This window comes from Passer montanus, unplaced genomic scaffold (assembly GCF_014805655.1).
Source record: "Passer montanus isolate IOZ18808 unplaced genomic scaffold, ASM1480565v1 scaffold72, whole genome shotgun sequence".
Taxonomy (NCBI): Eukaryota; Metazoa; Chordata; class Aves; order Passeriformes; family Passeridae; genus Passer; species Passer montanus.
Window position 1 is genome coordinate 3,228,129 of NW_024372370.1, and position 22,857 is coordinate 3,250,985.

General features: G+C 39.9%; 1 protein-coding gene across 1 annotated transcript in view; it reads right to left on the bottom strand.

The window, feature by feature from the left end:
• HS6ST3 (heparan sulfate 6-O-sulfotransferase 3) overlaps positions 1–20,563 on the bottom strand; it is a 272,489-nt gene extending 251,926 nt beyond the window's left edge. The window contains exon 1 of the mRNA XM_039730476.1: positions 19,846–20,563. Within this exon, the coding sequence (XP_039586410.1) occupies positions 19,846–20,378 (533 nt within the window). The 5' untranslated portion in view covers positions 20,379–20,563. The remainder of the gene's footprint in view (positions 1–19,845) is intronic.
• Positions 20,564–22,857: the final 2,294 nt, after the last annotated feature.

The following is a 22,857-nucleotide window of genomic DNA, read 5'->3' on the forward strand; positions in this document are numbered from 1 at the left end:
ATTTCAAAGAGTGGCATTGAGGCCAAAAGTCCCTCATATACCACACTGTCATTTGTTAAAGATTACCTTGCTGTTAATATGACCTGAAAGTCAGAGAAATCTGAGCCACTACCTATTTTAATGAAATGCTGAAAGCAGTCTAACACTGCCAGTTGCCACTTAGCAACTCAACAAAACATCTTAAATGACAGATAACACTGCCTCAAAAACTGTAAATATCAAAATAGCTGGTTATTTTAGATCTTACTTGAAAGGATAAAGTTCTGAAAGAGTTATCAAACAATCTGAAGTCTGTGGTTCTGTGATATCTCTGAACTAGTTAGCTGAGTTTTTAAGAAGGGAGGATAAACAGGTATTTTCTTAAAAGTAAGCAAGTCATTTTGATTAACTGGCAAATTATTTCTGGAACATTCAGTGAAGATTTCTACTAGAAAGTGAGTATACCTCATATTGTATTAAGGAAACCCCCACATTTCTTTATTTGAGAAAAGTTTTCTTTCACTGGTATCACTTGAGGAGATCTCAGGGTGGCCTCTCAATCTTCGTAGCACAAACTGTAAGTTTAGTTAGTGGGACTGGTTCCAGATGAAGCATTTGAGTCAAGCAGTCTGAAGTATTGAGATCAGTGAGTGACCTCCCTATTTATTGCTATCTCTCAATAGCAGCACAGGAATATGGGAAGCTATAGATAAGCATTCACTCCATCTCCTGAAACAAGGATGCTGCTGACATCATGACTTTAAATCCTATGCAACTATGGATATAAGCATTCTCTGCTACTATAAGAAGTATCTAAAATATAAACAAACAAACCAATAAAGCATTCTCTTTTAAGGAAAATATTTTTCCCCTTCCTTTTCATCCAACAGCCAGAAGATGCAAATGCAGGCTATATTATTTGATAGGACTGCCCAACATATGTGACTGAATTGCCAAAGCATGCACCAGGGACACTTATGCAATTGTAAATAAAACTCTGTGTGCGCTGGGGGAACAGTTTGCCTATAGGCTAGGCAATAACAAAAAGACACATTTAGCATTTCCTAAATTAGAACAGATGAACTTCAGAGTTTCATTTACCCATGCCTATAAACATAAAAGGGTCTTAAATCCATATAAATCAGAATTTTTGTTTTTCTCAACTTGTCAGCACTGAAAAACTAGTCTCTGAACAGCAAAGCAAATGTGTTAAGATGGCTATTCTAAAATACGTTGGTAATTGCAGTCCTCTTTCCACCAAGATGAGATGCTTAGGTGTTCAAAAATGAACATCAAATAACCTATAGTAAGGCTAATCTGCAAGAAAATAATCATTCTCAAGCTTAAATAAAATGAAGTCTCAAGTCCCACAATAAAGTGGGATTTAAAGCTGCATGTAGGTTCTGTGTAAGTAGAGTATGATGTAATTAAGTTTACGCACACTAAGCTTATCAGTTAATTGCACATTTTATCAATTCCTCAAGAAATTTAAGAGAAAAGCAGTTGTTGAAGAAGCATTAGACATTCATACCATCAGCTGCAGGTACAAAATTTGCTTCTATTAATGTCAAATAAAAAAGTTTTATAGTGTCATTATGCCATTATTATTTACATCCAAAGCAGTCATTAATGATGGTGGTACATACTGCAGTGGAGAAAAGGAAATACAGCAAGGGAATCCTCACCTGAGTTCCTAGGAAGCACAAGGAAGCCCTGTACCATCACTGCAGCTCTGGAGCTGCTTTTCCACCTGCTCCACCTTTGCTGCTCTCCCCACAGGCACTTCAGCCTGAGAAGCACACAGCACCTAATAGTATTTGAACAGTACTATTAAATCCTGTGTCTAGAGAGGGGACCAGAGAAGTACCTTGGCCCTTTCCCCCCCACTCCCTTCTCTACACTCAGTAGCCAGTCACTGTTAAATAAGAAAATAATAATCTACTCTAATTTTGATAGGACCAAAATCACTCTTGACCTACTTTCAAGAGAAAAAAACTGAATGAGGTGTCATTAGCTTAAGATGTCTTCCTACTCACTTCCAAAATATTAAGGACATTTTTTTCTAATAAGTTCTTCTCCACAATACACTTCTTACCTCTTCTCTCTAAAACACATCCACACATATGTACAGGAACAACATAAGGAGTGCAAAGGAATATGAGCTGACATAATAGGAATAAAATACCACCTTGATTGCTCTTATCACAGTTACAAAGGAAAAAAAAGAGGTCACTTAAGAGCTGTAACGAATGTGAAGTCACTGTCATTGGGGGAATACTGAGAGAAAACAAACACTATTTTCCTGTATGTAACTGACATAAATGGTCAAGTACAAGCCTCTGTGGCAAGCACTCAGGAAAACAGAAGCATAACAAACTCACACTTAATATTATGCTAAAAAGATACAAATTCATGTTCATCCTTTACAGAACTTGATGTTTTCACTATTTCATGAGGTTACAGTTTACAGTACAACATAAAACTCCCTGCAATTCATAAAATGCCATGTGGCAGAGACTAAGCCAGCAGTTTGCAGGAATGAGATGGTAAAGAAAGGAGATGTCTTCCCTAAACACTGAGCACTCAGCCATTAAAAATATAGTAAAGAAGCACACATGTGACAGATAGGGACAGATGGCAAGTAGGGAAGCTACAGGGCAGCTAAGACTGACAGTGTTCTTGACAGCTTCAGAAAGCAGAACCACAGTCAGGCATCAAAAGGTGACTGAGTAAAGATATTTTCTCAGGGACTCCGAGGAAAAATCTCAGTATGGAAAATGCAGATTGTCTCAAGCTGGGGAATCACTGCGAGGGAAGAATGAATAGGGTTTCAAAGAAGGACTAAGGAAAAGCCAGCGCACTTGAATGACATGAAGAAAGCAGAAATTTGTTTTTCAGCCTTGTAACTGACTCTCCTTCATCCTCAGGTTTTCCTGGGTTTATCTAGTCATGTTTGCTGTATTTGTTTTAACAAAGTCTTTACATTCACCGATTGTAAAGTTCAGTCCCTATGCTAGATATAAAAACAGAAATGTGGATGCATATAGAAAGTAATTCCAACTAAATGCACTGTCTGATTCAGGGTCCTGAGTTGTATTTCTGAAGGAAAAAAAAAATCCATCATTTTTTAAAAAGGCTTGTAGTTGAAGATTTAAAATTACATTTTCAAGAGCCAGTGTGGTTTATCTTACAAATGCCAAATGAAGGTAAAGGATTTCTTTGCTTTATACATATTTAAGAACTCACAGGTAGTATTTCTAAGCATTGCTGCCATATGTACCTGTGCTAACAACTGTACCACTAAATAAAAAGCTGTCAGAATTTGCAGATTCAGAACTTCAGCTGAAAGGGATTTACCATAGCAGATGTATCTAAGCACATCTTTTTATGCACAAGTACTTCTCATTCCGACATCTCATCAAGCCAAAAATGCCTTTTCATTATGGAAAGGATTAAAAGGCGCATATACATGCAGCTCACAGAAACTTCACACGAAGTTTACTGTACTCCATGATGATTACTTTGATTCAATGGATTTATAATGCATCTATTGCAGTGCAAGTGTCTGTATGAGTCTGAATCTGAGTGCTATATGGGCAATTAAGACCAAGAAACTTGAAGATGATATGATAAACCAGGTACCTGTAAAGGCAGGAAAAAACTGGGGCATGCAGAAACTTCTTGTCTCCTTACCTCAAGAGTTTGTGTTTTATTCAGGCAAGTTACAAGGATTTCACTTCTATTATTTATAAACTGTTTCTCTATCAATGATTCTCAAAATGATCACTCTACTATAAGGAGTCCCTTCATGTACAAGTTTTGGACAGGCAACTGCTATGAGTCCAAGAATTTGAGTTGTTTCCAAAACCAGGAAAAATATACCAGGCTCACCTATTGCGAGTTTTAAAAGCTGGGAAGAGCAGTTCCAACAGTCTCCATTACACATCACTGCCAAACTACAGATACTCTTCAGTTTCTCCTCTCCACTCCTTCCCAGGTCTGAAAGGCCCCAGTCTCTCACAAATACCTACAGCCTTACAGACATTACAGCTCTGATTCCACCACTGCAGTCCACCTGGGGTTACAATACAGTGTCCTTTTTTCCACCAGTCCTCCCTCACACAAGCCTAAAAAATGGATGCCTCCTCTATGCCTTCCAAATATTTTAATTACCATGTCAAATTCAGAATTCAGTCTCAAGGTTTCCCATATTTCTAACCATGCCATTATCCTCAACTTTTTCTTCCAACATTTCCTAACCTAGGTGTGTCTGATGATCAACTTCTTCAACTGAATTTATCACCTTTTTCTGTATCTTCCAAGTCACGATAAACAAGTAAGCCAATAAACAAATCAACCATTTGTCACCCAGGGTTCAATTTTCAGAGACTGAATTTCACTTAGATTTTTAGCCTATCAAGTCTAACATCCTGGTTTCAGTGTACAATATAAACACTTAAAGCCTCATTGCCAGCAATAGCAAAAAAAACCCAACCAACCAAACAAAAACAAAAACAAAAAAAAGAACTTAAAACAAACCAATCAAAAAAGGGAAAAAATAGTTAAAGTGAGAGCAGCAGGACAAACAACACTCAGCTCAGATGTAAAACTTTTTTTTTATACTAGCAGCCTAAGTTCCACACCAAAAAGCCCAAAATGAGACACTTGGCTTACTACCATTGCTGCACAAGCAGAGATAAAACTAGTTCATTTACAGCATGAATTTCTGCACAACTTTCAGTTACATCTTTGCAACACTGTCTTGAAGCAAGAACAGTGACTGGAGCATTTTATTGTTGGAGAAGTGCACAGGCCATTAATCAGTTCTGAAAAAAAAATTGGAAAAAAAGGGCTGAGCCTGCTCTAAGAGCTTTTCAGTAACAAGACACTGTTGCTGAACTTCTCATTTAAGAGATTCTTCTTCTCACAATGGCATTCCAGATCTAGGAGACTAATCTTAAGTGTTGCAAAAAAAGTGTATTATAAGACCTAAGAATAAAATCTTAGTTCTTCATTTGGAATCTTTTCTTAAGATTGTGACCAGAAAAAGGTTTGAAGGCAGAAAAAACCATACAAAAATAAATATGATTACCATTTTTATCTGAAGCATACTACAACCACTCAACTTCCCTTGCAGACAAGTTTTTAACCCCTTTCTAGATCCAACAACATTATTCAGGCATGATTTTCTATTACAAAAGCCAGGTGAACTTCCCACTGTGCTGTACGAGGCAACTATCTGCTAATTCTACTTCCTGTAATAGTTTCTGCTAGTTTTCCCATTGCAGATGATAAGTTTATTGTTAAGTAGTAGGAGTCTTTAAAAATTACTTTCAAATTGTTCAAATGCAAAGTTTTAAGCAGAGAGATACATCTGTATTTACTAGTTTGGTAGCTTAATTCCTGAGCTCTTTTCAATATCATCTAGTTCTGGAAACTGGCACTTTTAAATACCATGTGGTTTATGTCTTTTTTTTCTCATCCCTCCTTTTTCTTTTTAAGCTTGTTCCATAATTGCTTCTACCAACACTTCAGTTTGAAGAGAGATCCTCTGATACATCCTCCATAATGAAAGATTACAGTTCAGAACTTCTTCAAGCTCAAAAATGAAGTTGGATACAAGAGGTAAGACAACAGCTGCTTTTTTGATAGAGCTTCATTTCTAGAGCATAGAATAACAGATTATCTATTAGCCCTATGCATTCTCCAGTGGGCTTCTGGTTCACAGTGTGTTTCAAAAAGATTAATTTTATACCTCCTGCAAATTGTTCCTCAAACACTTTTCTTAGCTGAATATATGCATTCTTACCTTACACTGCCAGAAATTTATGAAGCTTTGCATTTTGCTCTTGCAGACAAAATTTAACTTTCAAAAAATGGTGAAAACTGCTTTGTGTAACCACCTTTTACACTGCTGTTTAACTATGCCATGCCAGTTTATTTTTGGACTTACTATCTTTGATAGGTGCATGCATTTCCTCCAACACTCCCACATGGCATCTTCAAGTAGTTTCACTGCCACTTACTGGGATTTTACTTTTATAAATTTTCTTTAATATGGTTTTTAATTTTAAGTCACTTTCTTTAGAAAAACAAAACCTACAAAGCAGGGGATTTTCAGAGATGGAGGTAGATGATTCTGCAAGAAATGTAAATACATTTTACAGAATGACAGTAACACTTTGAACCAGATCCTGCACACAGGAGTCAGAAGCACATACGAAACTGCTTCTCCCTCTTCTGGTTTGCAGACTAACTGCTCCATGGAACACTCACCAACTGTGTCCAGCAATTTAGTCCCCACATCAATCACTGCCTCAGCCACTGCTGCTGCCACGCAGGCACCAGGCTGACCAGGGAGCAACAAAACCAGGAGGTTAGAAGAGAATGCAAAGGCTCCAAAGAGAAAGAAGGAACAGAACAACCACACAATAAAGTCAGCTTGTGTGCATTTACACACCACATTGTTCATGGGGCTTCAGGACTTGGAGCAACATACATGATTTTTCATGAGCTGCTATTTCCCTTAATTTCAAACCCGTGATTATAGAGAAAAGACATAAGAATTCAGATACTAGATGTGAATTCAAGAAGTAGGAAGCAAACAAATCTGTATTAAAAGATAATGAGAAAGCATGTGCTAACTGCTTAAAATTAGCTCTCAAAAATTTGAAGCTAAAATTTGACTACTGAGATTGAACAAGTCACTGCAGAGCAAATACACCTGCTGAAAATTAGCTTGATACAGCAGTGTGCTTGCCTGTGTCTTGTTGCAAACAGATGTTCTATTTGGATTTCCTTGCATATTGCTTCTCTCATTAAATCCTTTTTTCCTCTATTTAACCCAGGAGTATCTAAGTTCTCCTCTTTACTTCATACATTTCCAGTCCCATCAAACCATCACCTTTTCTCCCCAGGTTTCAGGAGCCTCCTGTAACACCTCCCTCCTTTGCCTCTGTGGCAGGGGGACAAAGCCAGGGCTCATCTGCCTTCCTTCACCTGCTGGGAAGGACTCCCCTTGATGCTTCAAGTTTTAGCTTTTATGGTTTTCAGATTCTGTGCTGCTTTAGTGTGTAATGCTGAGCTTCATATTAGGGGACGGTAAGCTCTCTCCATGAAGTAGGTAGACACAACAATTCCTTCTCTAGGTGGGAACCAAGGACAAAGGATCCAAATCTCAGGCCCAAGAGCATAAACAATGGTGGACTGAAGAGAGAATAACAAGAAGGATGGGGCTTCATGGGCTAAAGCTGTAATTGGACAATTAACTCCATTATGCTAATGAACCAGAATTTATACAAGTGTGAGACCCCATGACTGGTCATCCTTTTTGTCACCATTTTGGGTTCACTTGGGCTGTGGCCCTGGCTGGGCTCTTATGCTGCCTAAGGTGGATCCATTGAGGCCTCCTAATAAATACCTGCTTCATTCTTCAGCTCCATCTAGCCTCTGTTCCAGGTCAGCCTTCACTCCTTCAGTAAGAGAGGTTACTAGCCCCTAAAATGAAGCTCAGAACTACACACAAGCAGTACAGAATCTGAAAAATATAAAAGCTAAAACCTGAGCCATCACCCTGCTCCTGCCCCAGGATGGAACTGGTGTCTCACACTGCAGAGCTGGTTTCAGTACTGCCATCGGACAATTAATGGTAAATCACAATATTTTTCTGCCAACACTGTCCACACTAAGCTTAAATACCTTCTTCTCCAAGTCACTGCAAAAGTAAAAGACTGAGCCATGTGCTATTGAGACAACTTGCAATTGTTTAATGCTTTATCCCAGGACAAACTGAACACAAATTAAAAGGAAATAATTATAAAAGCCCTCTGAGCAGCAGCTTAAGGGGAAAGACAGAAACACAGAGTTACACAAAAATACATCTTTTCAGACCCCTGGTTTTTGAGGTAGGAGAAAAAGACAGTTATTTTTTCTTATTGTTTCTGTTTACTGCTAAGGAAAATAGAGAACAATAAAAGAAAGAATTTAGGATAGATTAAACTGGTCAGTTCTGGTAGCTCTGGCAAAGGCAAACAGCTAAAAGCCCCTTTGAACTTCAACAAGGCAGACAAGCTCAAGAGCTGATTCAAGCCTGCAGCTTGCTGGACACGCTGAGCAGAGAGGAGCACTACTCCAACCAGCTCATTCTGTATGCACAGCAAGCAGGTACAATGCAAAGGAGATGTGAGTCACACAAGAAAAACATATAAAACAAAGGCAAAAGAGCTGGCAAGACAGAAAGGACAGCAATGTGGGAGAGTGGGCAACATCAGGCTACCAAGAAGGTAAATCAGAAGTGTAGAACGTGATCTGAATAATACAAGAAGTAGTAGGTATCTTTGCAGAAAAAAAGATAAAAATAAAAAAGTGATTGTGAAAAAGAAATCTTGCATATTCTTCATGTCCTTCTAAGCTCTTCTGCTATCCACATATACAATACAAAGGGAAAATCCTTTAGGCATATAGTATAAATTTACCTCCTGAAAGGATACACAGCTTGCAATTTACCTTAAAATCTCAATGCAATTCCAACAACCCTCTTGCTAATGAAGACTTCCCAATTCACCTTTCTTTATATTTTGTTTGGGTTTATGCTTATTATTTCCATTGAAACGACCTGATAATGTTCTGGAATACAAGTAGCAGAGCACGAAACAAGAATGATAAACTTTTAGCATTCCCACTGCTCTCCTAATCAAAGCCACAGCTCTGTGAGGCTGCACTTAAGCTTCCCAGTCAACCTGTAAGTCAGATGCAGTCCATCAGTTTTCCTATTACTCTACTGCAAGGCCCAGCAGCCATTTAGATGGCTGGTACTGACCCCTATCACAGTGGGATTCTTTATCCCATTGTCAGGTATCTGGCAATTTAATCAAAATGAAAGGTATAGCCTGATAAAAAGTAATCTGCACAAGTCAGAGGCAGTGCTGCAAAACTCAACGTACATTTACATGGTCCTGGAGAGCAAAACAAAGACTTTGCTGAAAAAGGAAATGTGTTAGAGGGCCTGAGCTATTTAGGAAAAGTAATTTCAGTTACTCTTTTTATTTAGGCAGCTAAATTCTCTGTTTGGATGAAATAATTTCGATGGGTGTTTTCAAGTTTTAAAAGCCTGACAAAAAGGCATGACCACTTTAACACAGTTGACCTGAAGCTTGACACAAGACTGTCTTGAAAACAGGGACTTCAAACCTTTACTTCATGTAAGTAAAGTGTAAAGCAGTAAAAAATAAAGATGCACACACAAACTAATTATTTTATATCACGTCTTCTGAATCTTTTCTGCTTGGCACTTTAAAGCCTTTATAATCCACTTTAAAAAAAAATGTAAAGTTCTTTGTCTATATATTTACTGCTTTTTTTTTTTTTCTGGATTCTGTATTTGACTACAGAAGCTTTGAAACTTCCACAACAAAATCTTACATATATTGAAAGTTCAATAATTCAGGGAAAAAAGGCAAAACAGTTATGTTCTTTCATTACAAACTCTGGGAAGTTATCTCATGTTAATGCATGAGGAAGTATTACACTATTATTTAACTGTGAACAGTTTAATAACATTAGCACTATAGATGGAAGTTAGAGCTTTGAAGAACACCATCTGCAATATGAATATGGAAACTATAAAAATGTTAGCTTTATGGATAAAAATAATTCAAATAGAAATGGTTGACTCAACATACCCTGAAATAAAAAAAATTTAAGAAGACAAATATGTGACTGCGTCTTATTTACTGAACTGCTACTCAAGGTCTAATTACCTACTAAAATCAGTTTAGTAGGAAAAAATGTACCCTCACAGGCACCAAAGAAACATACCATCCCATTCTTACAAGAAATGTACAAAAGAAGATATTTTTTGCAATACATGCTTAATGCCAACTTTCCACTGGATTTCACAGATGCATTACAGCCCATGTAATAAGTTATTGCTCTAATAAGTTGTTTCTTCCAACAAACTAACATAATGTCCACAGTGAAAAAAAACACTGCATGTATCCTTCATTTATTTAATAAATATAGCTTCTGAGCCTGTTACAGGAATTCTCAAATTGAGGAACAAGGAACAATTAAAATACTTACTTCAATACTTTCTCATGTTGCAGCACCTTCTCCATTGTAATCTTTCTTCCCAATTTCCAAAAATAAAAACCAAACTGAACACTTAGCTTCAAGAAGGATTCAAGGAACTGCACACTGTGAGTCTCATCTCCACCCCTGGCAAAGTGATTGAGCAACTTCCCTGGAGCAGTGGATGTTGTTTGCATTGACATCAGCAAGGATTTTGGCATGGTCTCCCACTGTGTTACTTGAGGCACGCTGGTGAGACAGGGGTACTACGCAAAATCCAACTGGTGGCTGATAACTTGTGGTGTCACTCAAGAACTGGCAGTGATACCAGTGGTGCTTAAAACTCCCTATTAATAACCTGGATGGTAGGACAGAGTCTACCAGTCAGCAGGTTCAGGGGTAACCCCACACTGGAGAACCGTGTTGATGGAAAACTCATGAAGACCAACCATGTTAAGTGATTTACTGTAAGGGTGGTAGGACTGAGAAGCTCTGGACTATCTCTGAAAATGCTCATGGCCAGGTTGGACAGGGCTTTGAATAACCTGCTCTAGTGGAAGCAGTCCCTGACCATGACAGGCAGATCGGAGTGAGACGATCTTTGATATCCCTTCCAACCCGAACCATTTTACAATTCCATGATTCTAAGTAAAAGAAAAAACTCAATCCTGTGGTGAAGCAACACCCAAAACAGGCTGGGCATGCAGTGGACACATGCAGAAATACATCTGAGGCTCTTGATGGACACTGCTGAGTAACAGTCACCAAAATGCACCCTTGGGAAGTGAAGCAGGCCAACCTAGGATGGAGCTCTGTTGGCAGGAGTGACTAAGCAGGCTGGGGCAAGTGACTCCACCTTTCAGCAGTGGTAAGGCAGCACTTGGATTGACATGTCTGATTTTGAGCTCACCAATAAAAGGCACACCTTGGTACAGTGGGAACTGTCAGCAGAAGGCTACCAAGATGATGAAGGGACTGGTACACATGACACATGAAGAGTCACCAAGTGAGGCTTGTTCTGTCTGGGGACAAGGTAGCAACCAGGCAGACCTCATTACTCTATTCAATTTTCATGTGGGAGTAAATAATAAAGGCATAACTTGACTCTTTTTAGATGCACACAGCAGTAAGACAGGAAGAAACCAACACATTTTGGAAAATGGAATGCTGAAGAGAAAAGCTCTTTTTCCCATGAGGGTGGCCAGACACTGCAAGAAGCTGCTTAGAGAGCCTGTGGCATCACCATCCCTGGAATTACTCAAAATTTCTGAGCATAGCCTAGAACAACCTGCTCTAGTTAGACTGATTTTAAGCAGTGGTTTGAGCTACATGACTGCCAGAGGTCCCTTCCTATGGATTTCTATAATAAATCCAAATGACTTGTAGTAGAAAGCAACATAAAATATTTCATTGAGTTACTCTTGTCATCTGAATCTTGTTAAGTCAGGAACAGAAATGACCTAGCTTTAGCCTGACGGAGGTGTTTCTGGCATGAAAACAAAAGTTTTGCAGCTACAGAAGTTATTCATCACTTACACTGGGAACTTCTTGGAAAATAATGGTCCTACTCCTATCACTAAAAATTAAAGTCTAATTAAAGGATGAAAACAACACCTAACAACTCTGCTGTTGGGGATTTACACTGCTGGAGCTAAGATGCTTAATTTACTATTTGGCTCTTTTATTACAACACTTAACTAAAAATAAAATATCTATGTTAAACAGGAGTTCAAACTACCAAGTGCTTGAAGTTTTTTATTACCTCTGTATCTTTCTCTTCCAGCAAGTATAAAAGGAACACATGGAGAGCTTTAAATCCTAAAACATATGTACTGGAAAAAAAATAACTTCAAATTGCATAATTTTGATCCTTCCTTGACCTTCCAACACTGCAGTTACTTCTGCTCCCTGCTCTCTCCAGCTCTCTTCCAGACTTCACTCTCACTTGAGGCTCACAACTTATACCTACACTGCTTCTCCTCTTTCTTCTCTTCCTTGGAGGAGCTCCTCAAGCAAACACCAGCAGTTGCTATTCCTCCTCACCTCTCTCTCTCAGACAGAGCCTGTGTGCAAAGATACATGGAATTAAAGTAAAAAAGTGCAAGTAGACACTTTCAGTATATGTGTATTTGTAGTAGCAGATACAAATGTATTTGCTACTTAAACAAAAGCCAGCTTACAAACCAAATGGAAATCTGCAAGTCAGCAAGCTCTTTACATTGATACATTAGAATTTAGATGAGAAATAAGAAAAATTTGTAATTTTTATTAGTGCTTTCTGAAGGACTTTATTTCACTGACCTCACTTTCAATTTCATTTATTTGCAGAAAGTAACTGGTCTCAGAGATGTCAGCTCCTCCACACACATCCCCTGAAGGGACCATTTCCTTCCAGTATCAAAGAGCACCATGTGGCAAGACTTCTCATCAACATCAAGTTACTTCACAGAACAGGAAACACTCTTGAGTCAATTACGAAGATGGTTTGTTCCATCCTTTGGAAACTGAAGTTGCATCTGCTCATTGCTTTCCCCATTCCAACATTATTCTTCATATGGCATTCAAAGTTCATCCACTGCTATGCCAGTATGTTTGTCATTTCACAACTGACATGTAACTGTATATTAGTGCATATAACTGTACCACATTTACATCAAGCATTTTCTAACAGATTACCAGTTAAAAAAGAAAAAAAATGGGGGTCAAGACACTAAGTTTAAACACTGTTTTTTCTAAGATGACTTTAAGCCTCCAAATCTTTTTAGAAGTACACATAAGACCACCTAAGTGTAAGCTTCACAGCAGAATCAAAATCCAAATAGGTCCTATCATTACAAGAACCCATTTTATACCTTTTCAGTCAATACATATTGAGATCTCAGGCACTGATCATGTAACAGACCATAAGTACTTCAAGAGTTATTGATTTTGCTAGTCTAGTAATTTCTCTGAAAGAAGATTCATGCCATCTCAAACAAAATCCCAAAATACATCTGTTAAGTTTTTCCCCTTAAAATAGTAGTTCTTTCAGGGCTGAATAACTGTAATCTAGCAGTTGTCCAAATGAGGCTCTTAATTCATGCAATTAGCCTCCTACACAGTGTTTAAAACCTTGCTCAGCAATAATAGAGCTTTAAAGGGACTTAAAGTTACCTTCTGAAGCAACTGGGAACATAACAACATCATAGAAATTTGGGTTATAAATACTTCCAGAGAACAGGCAGCAAATTGAATGCAATACTAAAAATATTAAAGAATACAGGCTTCCCCTTGCTCTCATTGGATCTCATTCTGCACAAACAGCAGCAAAGGTTTTACATTATATATAAGTTCAATTCACTGAAATGGCTTCACCAAACTCTGGGAGGAGATGCTTTACTCTTACTTAGAAGTTAAGACATTGACAACTGTCAACACACCTGAAGTGAGATATCATTCAGTTCAACCAGATCTTTACACTTTCCATTCAGCTTCCCTGTGATCACCAGAGCTGAGCTGGCAGAGACTTTTTTCTTTTCCACAAAGAGATCTCAAAAAAAAAAAAAACCTCCACAAGCAAGCTAAGAATTTTATTCTTGTTTTTGCCACTGGCTGGATCTACAGATCTGATGTCTATCTGTGTAATGGCGTTCCACAGCAACTTTTCCCATTCACAAAGTAACCTTTCCCATTCTGCCTCAACCCAGTAGATACCCCAATGCTCTGTAAGAATTTAAGCAATACCCTACTCAAGAGGATTCTAAATTAGGCAGCTGATTAATAGAAATTTAAAAACCATAACATGAGAAAGCTAAAACAGCTGCTATGTCTTATAACACTGTACAGCCCTAGGGGATGCTCCTGACACTTTCACTCTTTCCTTCTCCCACAGGACTTCTCTGCCTGGCTTCTGCACAAAAAAGAGAATAGCTCCTGCACTGTAAAGAAAACCTTATTAGACAGCCTATTTTCCAGAAAGAAATACCAGAAAAAGGCCAATTTGCTTGGATAAATCACTACATTCTCTTTCAGACAACTAGAACTGCAGTTCAGGTGATCATTCTCATAGCATGCACCTTCCTGGCTCAAAACTTACTCAGTTCTTATTCATCTGTCATTGTAATTTATGGATAACTGGAACAATCTGTTCCCATTTGAAATAGTGCTGACCACTCTTTTATCATTCCTGGCAATTAACAGTAAACATGAGCTCTAGTCATTTTTTGTAGGCAACCTGCTGAGATTTATAGCAGTATCTTCAAAAGTCTGAAGACGAGACTTGGGTGAAAGATTTTTCAGGGTTGTGACAACCTTGATGCAGAAAAGTTCTGGTACATCAATCATTTGTCTGCTACTCTGACAGGAGAAAACTCACAGTTGACACATACATTGCAAAAGTAGTTAAGGATAGTTGCTAGTTATTGCCACAAGGTCTAGACAAGTAGTCTGTAAACAAATAGAAGAAAAAATACAGCATTACTATCTCAATCAATTTGGATCAAAACAGCCTAATTTCCCTCTAAAATACAGCAACTGACTTAAAATAGGAACATTAGAAAGGAAATGCTTCTCAAAAAAAAAAAAAAAGGACAACTTTAATCAACATCTCAAATTACGCCCATAAACCAAAAATCTCAGAGTTTAGAAAAAAAAATAGGATGTGGCAAGGACAGAACTCCCTGGAAAGCAATTTTGAGAGTTATCAAACAAAAGATTTATTACAAAGGGATTTCATTCTATTCAATGTGTGCATCAGCAACATGGATGCTGAAAATAAAAGCCATTTTTACTAAATGTGCCAATGATGAAAAGCTAGGAAGAACAAAAAACTTAAATCTATTTTGCAAATGAAAGAAATTGACAGAAGGGGAATGAAATCCACTGGGGATGAGCACAAAACTTCTACAAAAAGACAAAGGAAAATATAAGTAATAGTCTTTAATAAAATGAATAATGTCTAAATCCCAAGACAACACTCAATGTCAGGCAACTGCAAAATGGTAAATATCAGTGAAGTGTACAACCACAAGCACAGCTTTCAGAATAAGCCAAATAATCTTTTCTGGTCCATTTTGTACCACACTTAAGAGACGAAATACTGTACTCCCACTGAAACACCACTTTTCAAGAAAACAACTGACACAAACCCAAAGAGCAGGCCATTCTTTGTGTTCCTGCAATAAAGACAGAGTGAATTGGATTTGGTTACTATTTAAGCAGGGAAGCTTGAAAGAGGGCTTCCTAAGAACCAAAGTACCCAGAAGGCTACTGCAGAGAAAACGAGATCGATTTGTTCTCAGGTTCTCAAAAGACAGGAGATGCAATGGGCTTAAAATTGAAGTTAACGAGATTCACACTAGGCACTTGGGGAAGACAACACCACTTTTCAATTTTAAGGACAATGAAACCCTTGAGCAGATTACACTGGAGACAGGTAAGGAAGTAAAAAACCCACAGTCAGTAGCAGGACTATAGGAAATTGTTTAGTCTTTGTTGTTCCTTACATTTATTTTAAAAACTATATAGAATTTACTGGCTCATTTCAGTAGAAGATATTAAGGTACAATAGATAATTTGTGCTTTTTTTCAGTTTAAATATTTGTGACTTTTTATTCTCTTCTCTCCACTGTCTTCACCATAGTCCTATTTTTCAATTAATACTCTTACATTTTTGTAATGACCAGTTACCACAGCTGCAAAGACCAGTCTGTCTTATGTTCTATTATAGCTAGAGCTTAAAAAACACACAATAGTTAAAATATTGGAATGCAAAAGAAGGAAAAGGAATTCCACTAATATTTTCTATTCAACTTTCCCCATTTCAGGACTCATGGGTTTATTGATGATTTACACTTCCATAGAAAAATGTAGCATATGGCAAGTTAAAAAGGACAAGGAAATAGACAGTATAATGGAAGTGAATTAATGAAAATCAATAGTTTTGAAGACTAAACTGCATTAACAATAAAGCTTATGGGGTTTACACAACTTGAGTGATTTCACTGTTTCATATTGAAAAATTAGACAAAACTTTCAAGTGTTCTTTCAAGTGTGTAGTTTCATAGATTGCCTTCCTAGTTTAATCAAACTTCAAATAAACAATAATGCATAATTATTCATTATACTGCAGGCATCATCAGCAAGGGATAAAAAAGTGCCTTGATCAGGACTTACCAGGTTCTCTCAACCTCTCCTCCATAGAGCAGAGAGGCAAAGCAAGCCCTACCTCACACCCCAAGGATTACCTGGCAACCTTACAGAGGCAGACAATCAGTTTGGACAATGTCTTTGCAACATTAGATGTGGAACTCTCCTTTTCTAGTTTTTGACACCAAGTCCCAACTCACAATTCTAGTCCTTCCCTAGTTATCAGTGGATGGAAGAACTGGCCCTCCAGAAGGTAACTCAGCAGGTCTGAGACCATTGAAAGGACTGCCTGTGTTATTCTATTCCTCCCCACTGTCTGCAGAGGCAGCCTAATGTCACTCAGAATTGACACCAACTCTTCCCTGGCGTACCGGGTTAGACATCTCACACTATTTCTCTTCCTCTTCTTTCCTCAAGCAGCGATGGCTAATATTCCACAGTCTCAGCTTCTTGCACCTCTGAAGGAAAGCCAAGTTCTGGGGCTGGAGCTGAACAAAGCATCACCAACTTCAATGGCTTCCACAGAGGGCAATGCAAACACATAGAAGACTGTTTCTTTAAAAAGAAATTTTTAAATGAAAAAAAAAATTAAAGGCACTATACAGATAGCAGCTTTTGTAAAGGTGAAAGCTACACATTAGTATGAAAAACTAATATCCTGGCTCTGTACACACTTAAGCAGGTATTTTAGCAGAAAACCTTACATCCTGAAAATGAAAACATACACAAATATTTGAAGAAATGAAGTCTACAGCTTTTGTCTTGGTTGGGTTGTTTTTTAAAGTAATGTCATTCAAAATAATTACTTTGTTTTCTAACAAAAGAGATAGTTCTACAATTTCACAGTGGCATCCAATACATTAATAACAAACAACTTTTCATATTGAAGCTGGGACAAGGCACAACATACCATTAGGTCCCACAGAGGTAAAAGTCCATGCTGACACTTGGGCTTAAAGAAGTTCAGATTTCTGGAGCACAGCATCAGTTTTTGCCCCATATTCCGTCTTGGGTCCTAAGATTTCAAATCTCCAACATCGGGAAGAGCAAAAACTTAGACAAATTCTCTAAGAAACAAATTTTTACCATCATACACTAAAAATCCTTTATTCCCTCCATTCCCTGCATATACAGGGATTTGAAAGAACAGATTCTACTAACACCTGCTAGAGGAGAAACAAACAAAAAATCTGAAATATGGCATATACAGGGATCTGAAAAAACAGATTCTACTAATACCTGCTAGAGGAGAAACAAACAAAAAATCTGAAATATGCAAAACATCTTCACTGCATCAAATGTATGGCACAGGAGATCAAACACCTTGGTAGCAAATCTGTAGAAGTTTGTCCTGCCAGCCACAAAGAAAATCCATTGTCAGATATTTAACCAATTTAGTCTAATTTTCTGACACCATAACTGGAAGGCAGAAGAGAAAAGCTGAGTTATTCAAGGAAGTCTAGTGCTTCAAATACATGCAGGAGCTTTAAAGGAAGACTTGAAAATATTCAGTATGGTTCACATTAGACCTGTATGCTAGTTTCTTGCCTATTTTAGGTATTCAGTCTCCTCAATTCTCCATTCGGACATTAAAAAAATACTTAAATGCAGGCCTCTAATAGTACAGCAAAGTCGTTTGGGCTTGATTCCAATTTCACCAGGAGCAAAGACATTCACAGCAGAGATAATCCATACTTCAGGGTTATTTGATTCCTTTTAGAGTTCCTTGAGAAGCAGAAGCCAAGCTACATGGTTATAATGACAAAACAAAGGGAAAATGTAAAGGTGTCTCCCAGCACAGGTTATAATACAAGAATAAACAAGTATTAAAATGATGCAATAAATTATTCACAATGCTTTCTTCATTTATGTAAAGACAAAACAAGAAGTGCAGTCTTACACTAGCCAAATAATCAATCCACTAGTTTTTAAAAAATCAGTAATCAAAAAAAAATTCACAAAACAGTGTTCACCTACCAGCAAAGTATCACCACACGTCTTTTTTCAGTCAAAGTAATTACTAACTATGCACTGAATAACCACTATGACTGGCAGTGCAGTTCAACTTGAAGTTTTAAATTTACCTAATACAAGAATGGTTTCCTGTAACAGTACTGAAGCCACTGCTCCAATTTCATTGCCCATTTGTTATCTTTGTAATTGATTTTAGCACTCAGTTGTTTACCTACTAATATTCTTCACGAGAGAGAAAAAGTGGATTTCACTGGCAGACTACGTATTTTCAGACATTTTTACAAGTATTACTCTTCCTCCTCCTCTCCCTTTTACATTGCAAGTTTCTTGAATATTCCTTAAAGCTCTACCACCAAGATATTTTGTCTTTGAAGGCATTCACAGCATTTCTCTTCCATCAGCAAATACATACACTTCATACTCAGCTAACTTTTTTTTCATAAAATTGTATTAATTACCTTAACAGTATTCTGCAAGTACAACCCAAGTCCACAAGCATCCACAATAAATTCAAATTATCCTGACTGAGTCTGTTCACATGCAACTAGCTTTGCTGTATGGGAGGGCCTTTGATTTTCACATCAAATAACCCTCAAATTGTTCAACAACAACAATAATCAACTCTATTGTCTTGATGAATAAACCCTGTGAAAATGTGTCCATGAATGTCACGGACTATACGTGTTAAGTGACCAAATACAAACCACAATGTGCAAGTAATTCTACTGAAAATTTAAAGTTTCTGGACTCATAAAATCAAGATGGATACTAAAATGAAAGAACGTAAGGTAGCTGTCAAACTATGTAACTTTTTATGAAGATATTCTTCTTCCTGTATTTCTCTTAATATGTTACAGAGTTGAAGCTACAATTATTAAAGTGCAGAGGCTTAAGCGCGAATTCAGCTCACAACTCCTTAATACACATGCCCAAAATCAGTCAAACAAATAGAGACAGATTCTAATGCTAGCCTGAATAATCTGACTGAACGGTGAACAAATCAGAACAAAGGCCAAAACTTACTGAATCACCCAGAGGTATCTCTTACCAAGAGAGATCGCCCCTCTGACAATTATTCCGTAGGGGAAACCTTTGAGAAGACTCAACAAAACCACACTACAACACGCAGAGAGGCATCATGCACACAGAATTCCCTTTTCCACTGTCATCAGGTCACCAAAGGGACATTCACGGTGCGTTTTTTGCCAGCACAGAGCCTGCCACGCATGGTTTCCCGACTTTGAGCTGGCACCGAGAGCGAGCGGGCAGCAGGGCACGGGAAGCACAGACCCTGCCCGTCTGCCAGCGCCAAACGCGGCTGAGAGAGTTTAAGGGCTTCTGGATACTTCGACTCCGCTAGTTACAACACTCGGCACCTGCAACGATCCATCACATTCTGCAGAGGCACTCTGCTCGCTGCAGAAGAGCGTAGTGATTTGCTGAAGGCAAGTTTCGAAAGGACAAACTTGCGGGAGTTTCTCTCTCGCTAACCCGGACACAGGGCAGCGGCGTGCGCGGAGCCAGCGCCGCCGGTAGCACCCGGCAAGGCAAGAGCCCACAGCCGGCCCTCCCCCGGACACCAGCCTTGCCCCGCCGCTTGTTTCCTATTGAGGACAGCCGCGGACGATTCCCGCCCTGCTGCCCGGGCGCTGGGAAAGGCGGGATCTGATTTGGAGCATCAGGAAAGCAGGCACTGACCTGAGGGTGCGGTTGCCGGCGCAGCCGCGGCGCTCCATGGCGGCGGGCACGCAGCTGGTGAGCTCGGTCCAGTCGGCGTGCAGCCCGCAGCTCCAGCCGGTGGAGAAGCGGGAGAAGAGCCAGGTGTCCTTGTCGCCGCCCGGGCGGTGGCAGGCGCACTTCTTCTGCCCGGCCCGGCAGTAGCAGGGCTGCTCCAGGTGGATGTTGCGCACCAGGTGCCGCCCGAAGGTGGTGCCGCCCGTCTTCTGGATGTGCAGGAACACGATCACGTCGCGGCCCCGCATGTCGAACCGCACCCGCCGGCACAGCTCCCCCCGGGCGAACGGGAACTTGGCCGCCAGCCGCGGCATCGCCGCCGCCTCCTCCTCCTCCTCCGGCTCCTCCGGGCCCCCCCCGCGGCGGGCGGCGGAGGCCGGCGGGCGGCGGGGGCAGGCGGCGCCGGGGCAGGCGGGCGACACGTACTGGTAGACGATGAGCAGGAAGAGCAGCGCCAGCAGCGGCGGCAGCAGCCACCTGTTGAAGCGCTCGTCCATGGCGGTGCGCGGGGGCAGCGCGGCGCGGGATCAGGCGCTGCCGGCCGCTGCCGGGGCGGCCGCCCCGCTAGGATCCCGCAGCCGAGGGCTGCCCGGCTCCCTCCCCGACGGCATGGTCCTGGCAGGCGGGCGACCGCGGCTGGCTCGCTCCGCTCAGCCCAGCGCGCCGCGCCGCACCTCCCCTCCAGGTACCGGACCGGGACCGGCCGCGCGCGGGGCGGGGCGGGAGGCGGCAGCAGCCAATCAGAGGCGGGGGCGGGGCGTCGGCAGCCAATGGGAGGGGCCGGGGAGCAGCCAGGTGAGCGGGGCTCCGCTCGAGTCCTCAGTTCCCATCGCCTTCCCGTCGGGAGTGGGGGGCTGGCACCGCTCGCGCTGTCGCGCCCGTCATTGTAACCCAAGTGCTTCATACAAGGAGGTCGGAGGGCGCCGACCACCCCAGAGATTAACTGACTGTGGGGCAGCTGGTGCGCGGCGCTGCTGGTCCCTGCGGTCTTCAAAGCACCGAGTCCCAAACCAGGAGCCCCCTTTGCGAACACTTTAATCTGCCCGAGCCAATAACATGGGTTCCCCAGCAGCGCAGCTGCTCCGTTACACTGTCAAAAGGTTACTTTTCAATCCCTCTCGTGTATTTACAACAATCCGCATCCTGAAACTGTATTGTTTTCCCTACTGAAAATTATCCTTTTTTTTAATAGACATTCAAATCTTTAGCCCGCAGATCACACTCCGCTGAATTTTGCCAAAAAAACCCTGCACTGTTTTGCCTGAATTGTGCTCCCCATAATGTTAAAAGTCTGTTACAAACACTTCATATCCAAAACCAAGCCTCATATGGCTCCTGGATTACAATATATTAATATGCAAAGCATTTTGTCTTAGAACTGATTGCACATCTTGCTTATTTAATTACAGAATACCTTTATTTACTGAGGGATTAATTAGATATCTGACAGTGCTAAAGCAACTTTTTTTGCTCAACTCTAAAGACAGCTTCACCTCTGCACGGCTGATAATAGAAGAGCAGTGCCTTCCCATGGGATCACTTCACTTTAGAACTTACAAAAATAGACAAATGTATTTTAAACTGAAGATTTTTATATAGAAACCAAGAGTACCTGGATTTTTTGGGGTGGAGTATCTGCTCCCATCAGAGCTTGCCGGAAATCATAAAAATTATCAGAAAATGGTCAAAACAGCAGGAGCTCAAACTGTAAATGTTGAGAGGTGTCCACAAGAACAACAGCCTACACCACCCACCTCCAAACATCTACCACACATGCATGCACACTCCCAGCGTCCACAGTAGTGGAAACACACCAGTAAAAGTCTGACAGTTGCAAGTTTTTGGGTCTTGCCAAAACATGAGAAGAGATTATGTACTTCTACCTTCAGTGACATTTTTTAAGGAAAATGTCATGGGTTATTTGGTGAAATTCACCCTTGTACAGCCACGCACCATGGTACTGGAAGACCTTTCATCCTTTGGAAGAAGAATTCAGAGTCTGGTCAAATAAACCTATTTAGTCTTCTGCCTCTAATGACAAAAGATGCTCACTCACTGACTCTTAATAAAGTAGAAAACAGCATCTGCACCTTGAAAAATCACCATGTTCTTTGCCAGCATGAGCAGCAGAGCACTCACCTTCTCTCTAGGGAGACCAGACTCACTTCTCTGCTTTGGCCACCACTGTGCTCACCTGCTTTCACACTCCCAGAGTGTGGATTTAGTGAGTTCATCTTTTAACCTCTTTCTTTTACTAGGTGACACAAAGCCTGTCCTAGAGAAATTTAAATGTTTATATGTGTAAGATACAGAAGCATTTTGTTCCCATCTCAGCCTATTCACTACTTAACAAGAAATATGGCTAAAATCATTTGAAATAGAAGTAATGCTAAGGGATTTAGATTCAAGTGTCTCTTCTGATGCTTTTAACATGACGCAGAAATATCATAACTTAAGATTTTCTCATTAAATACCAGGTTGTTAACATTGTACCTTTATCTCCATGAAAAGAAGCTCAAAACTAAAGTTGATAAACCCTCAATTTCACTAGAATTTTAAATTTTTATTTATTTACACTTACTTGAGACAGTTGCTGATTCATGAAGACTGGCAAAAAATTAATGGAATAGATGTACAAGAGAAGTAAAAATATTTATAACGATGTTTATCTGAAAAACTTGACTTTTAGAAGATTTTCCTTTTTCTGAAACTAGAAGAAGTTACTTGCAGTAAATGAATTAATGTGTTAATGCAGCTTTCAAAGGCAGGCTTTTACTTATGAATTTGAATGCTCTTAATGATGTTCTGTGGACCACACTTTATGTAAAGCCACAAACCATGGCACAACCAACAACAAAGAATTTTCATTTGGTAGTATTTTATGTTCTCTTTATAGAGACCCATGTTTCTGTGCAAGTCCCTGTGGGATTAAGTTCTAATAAAATCATTTAGCTTCTTTGCAAGTCCGTGGCTGTA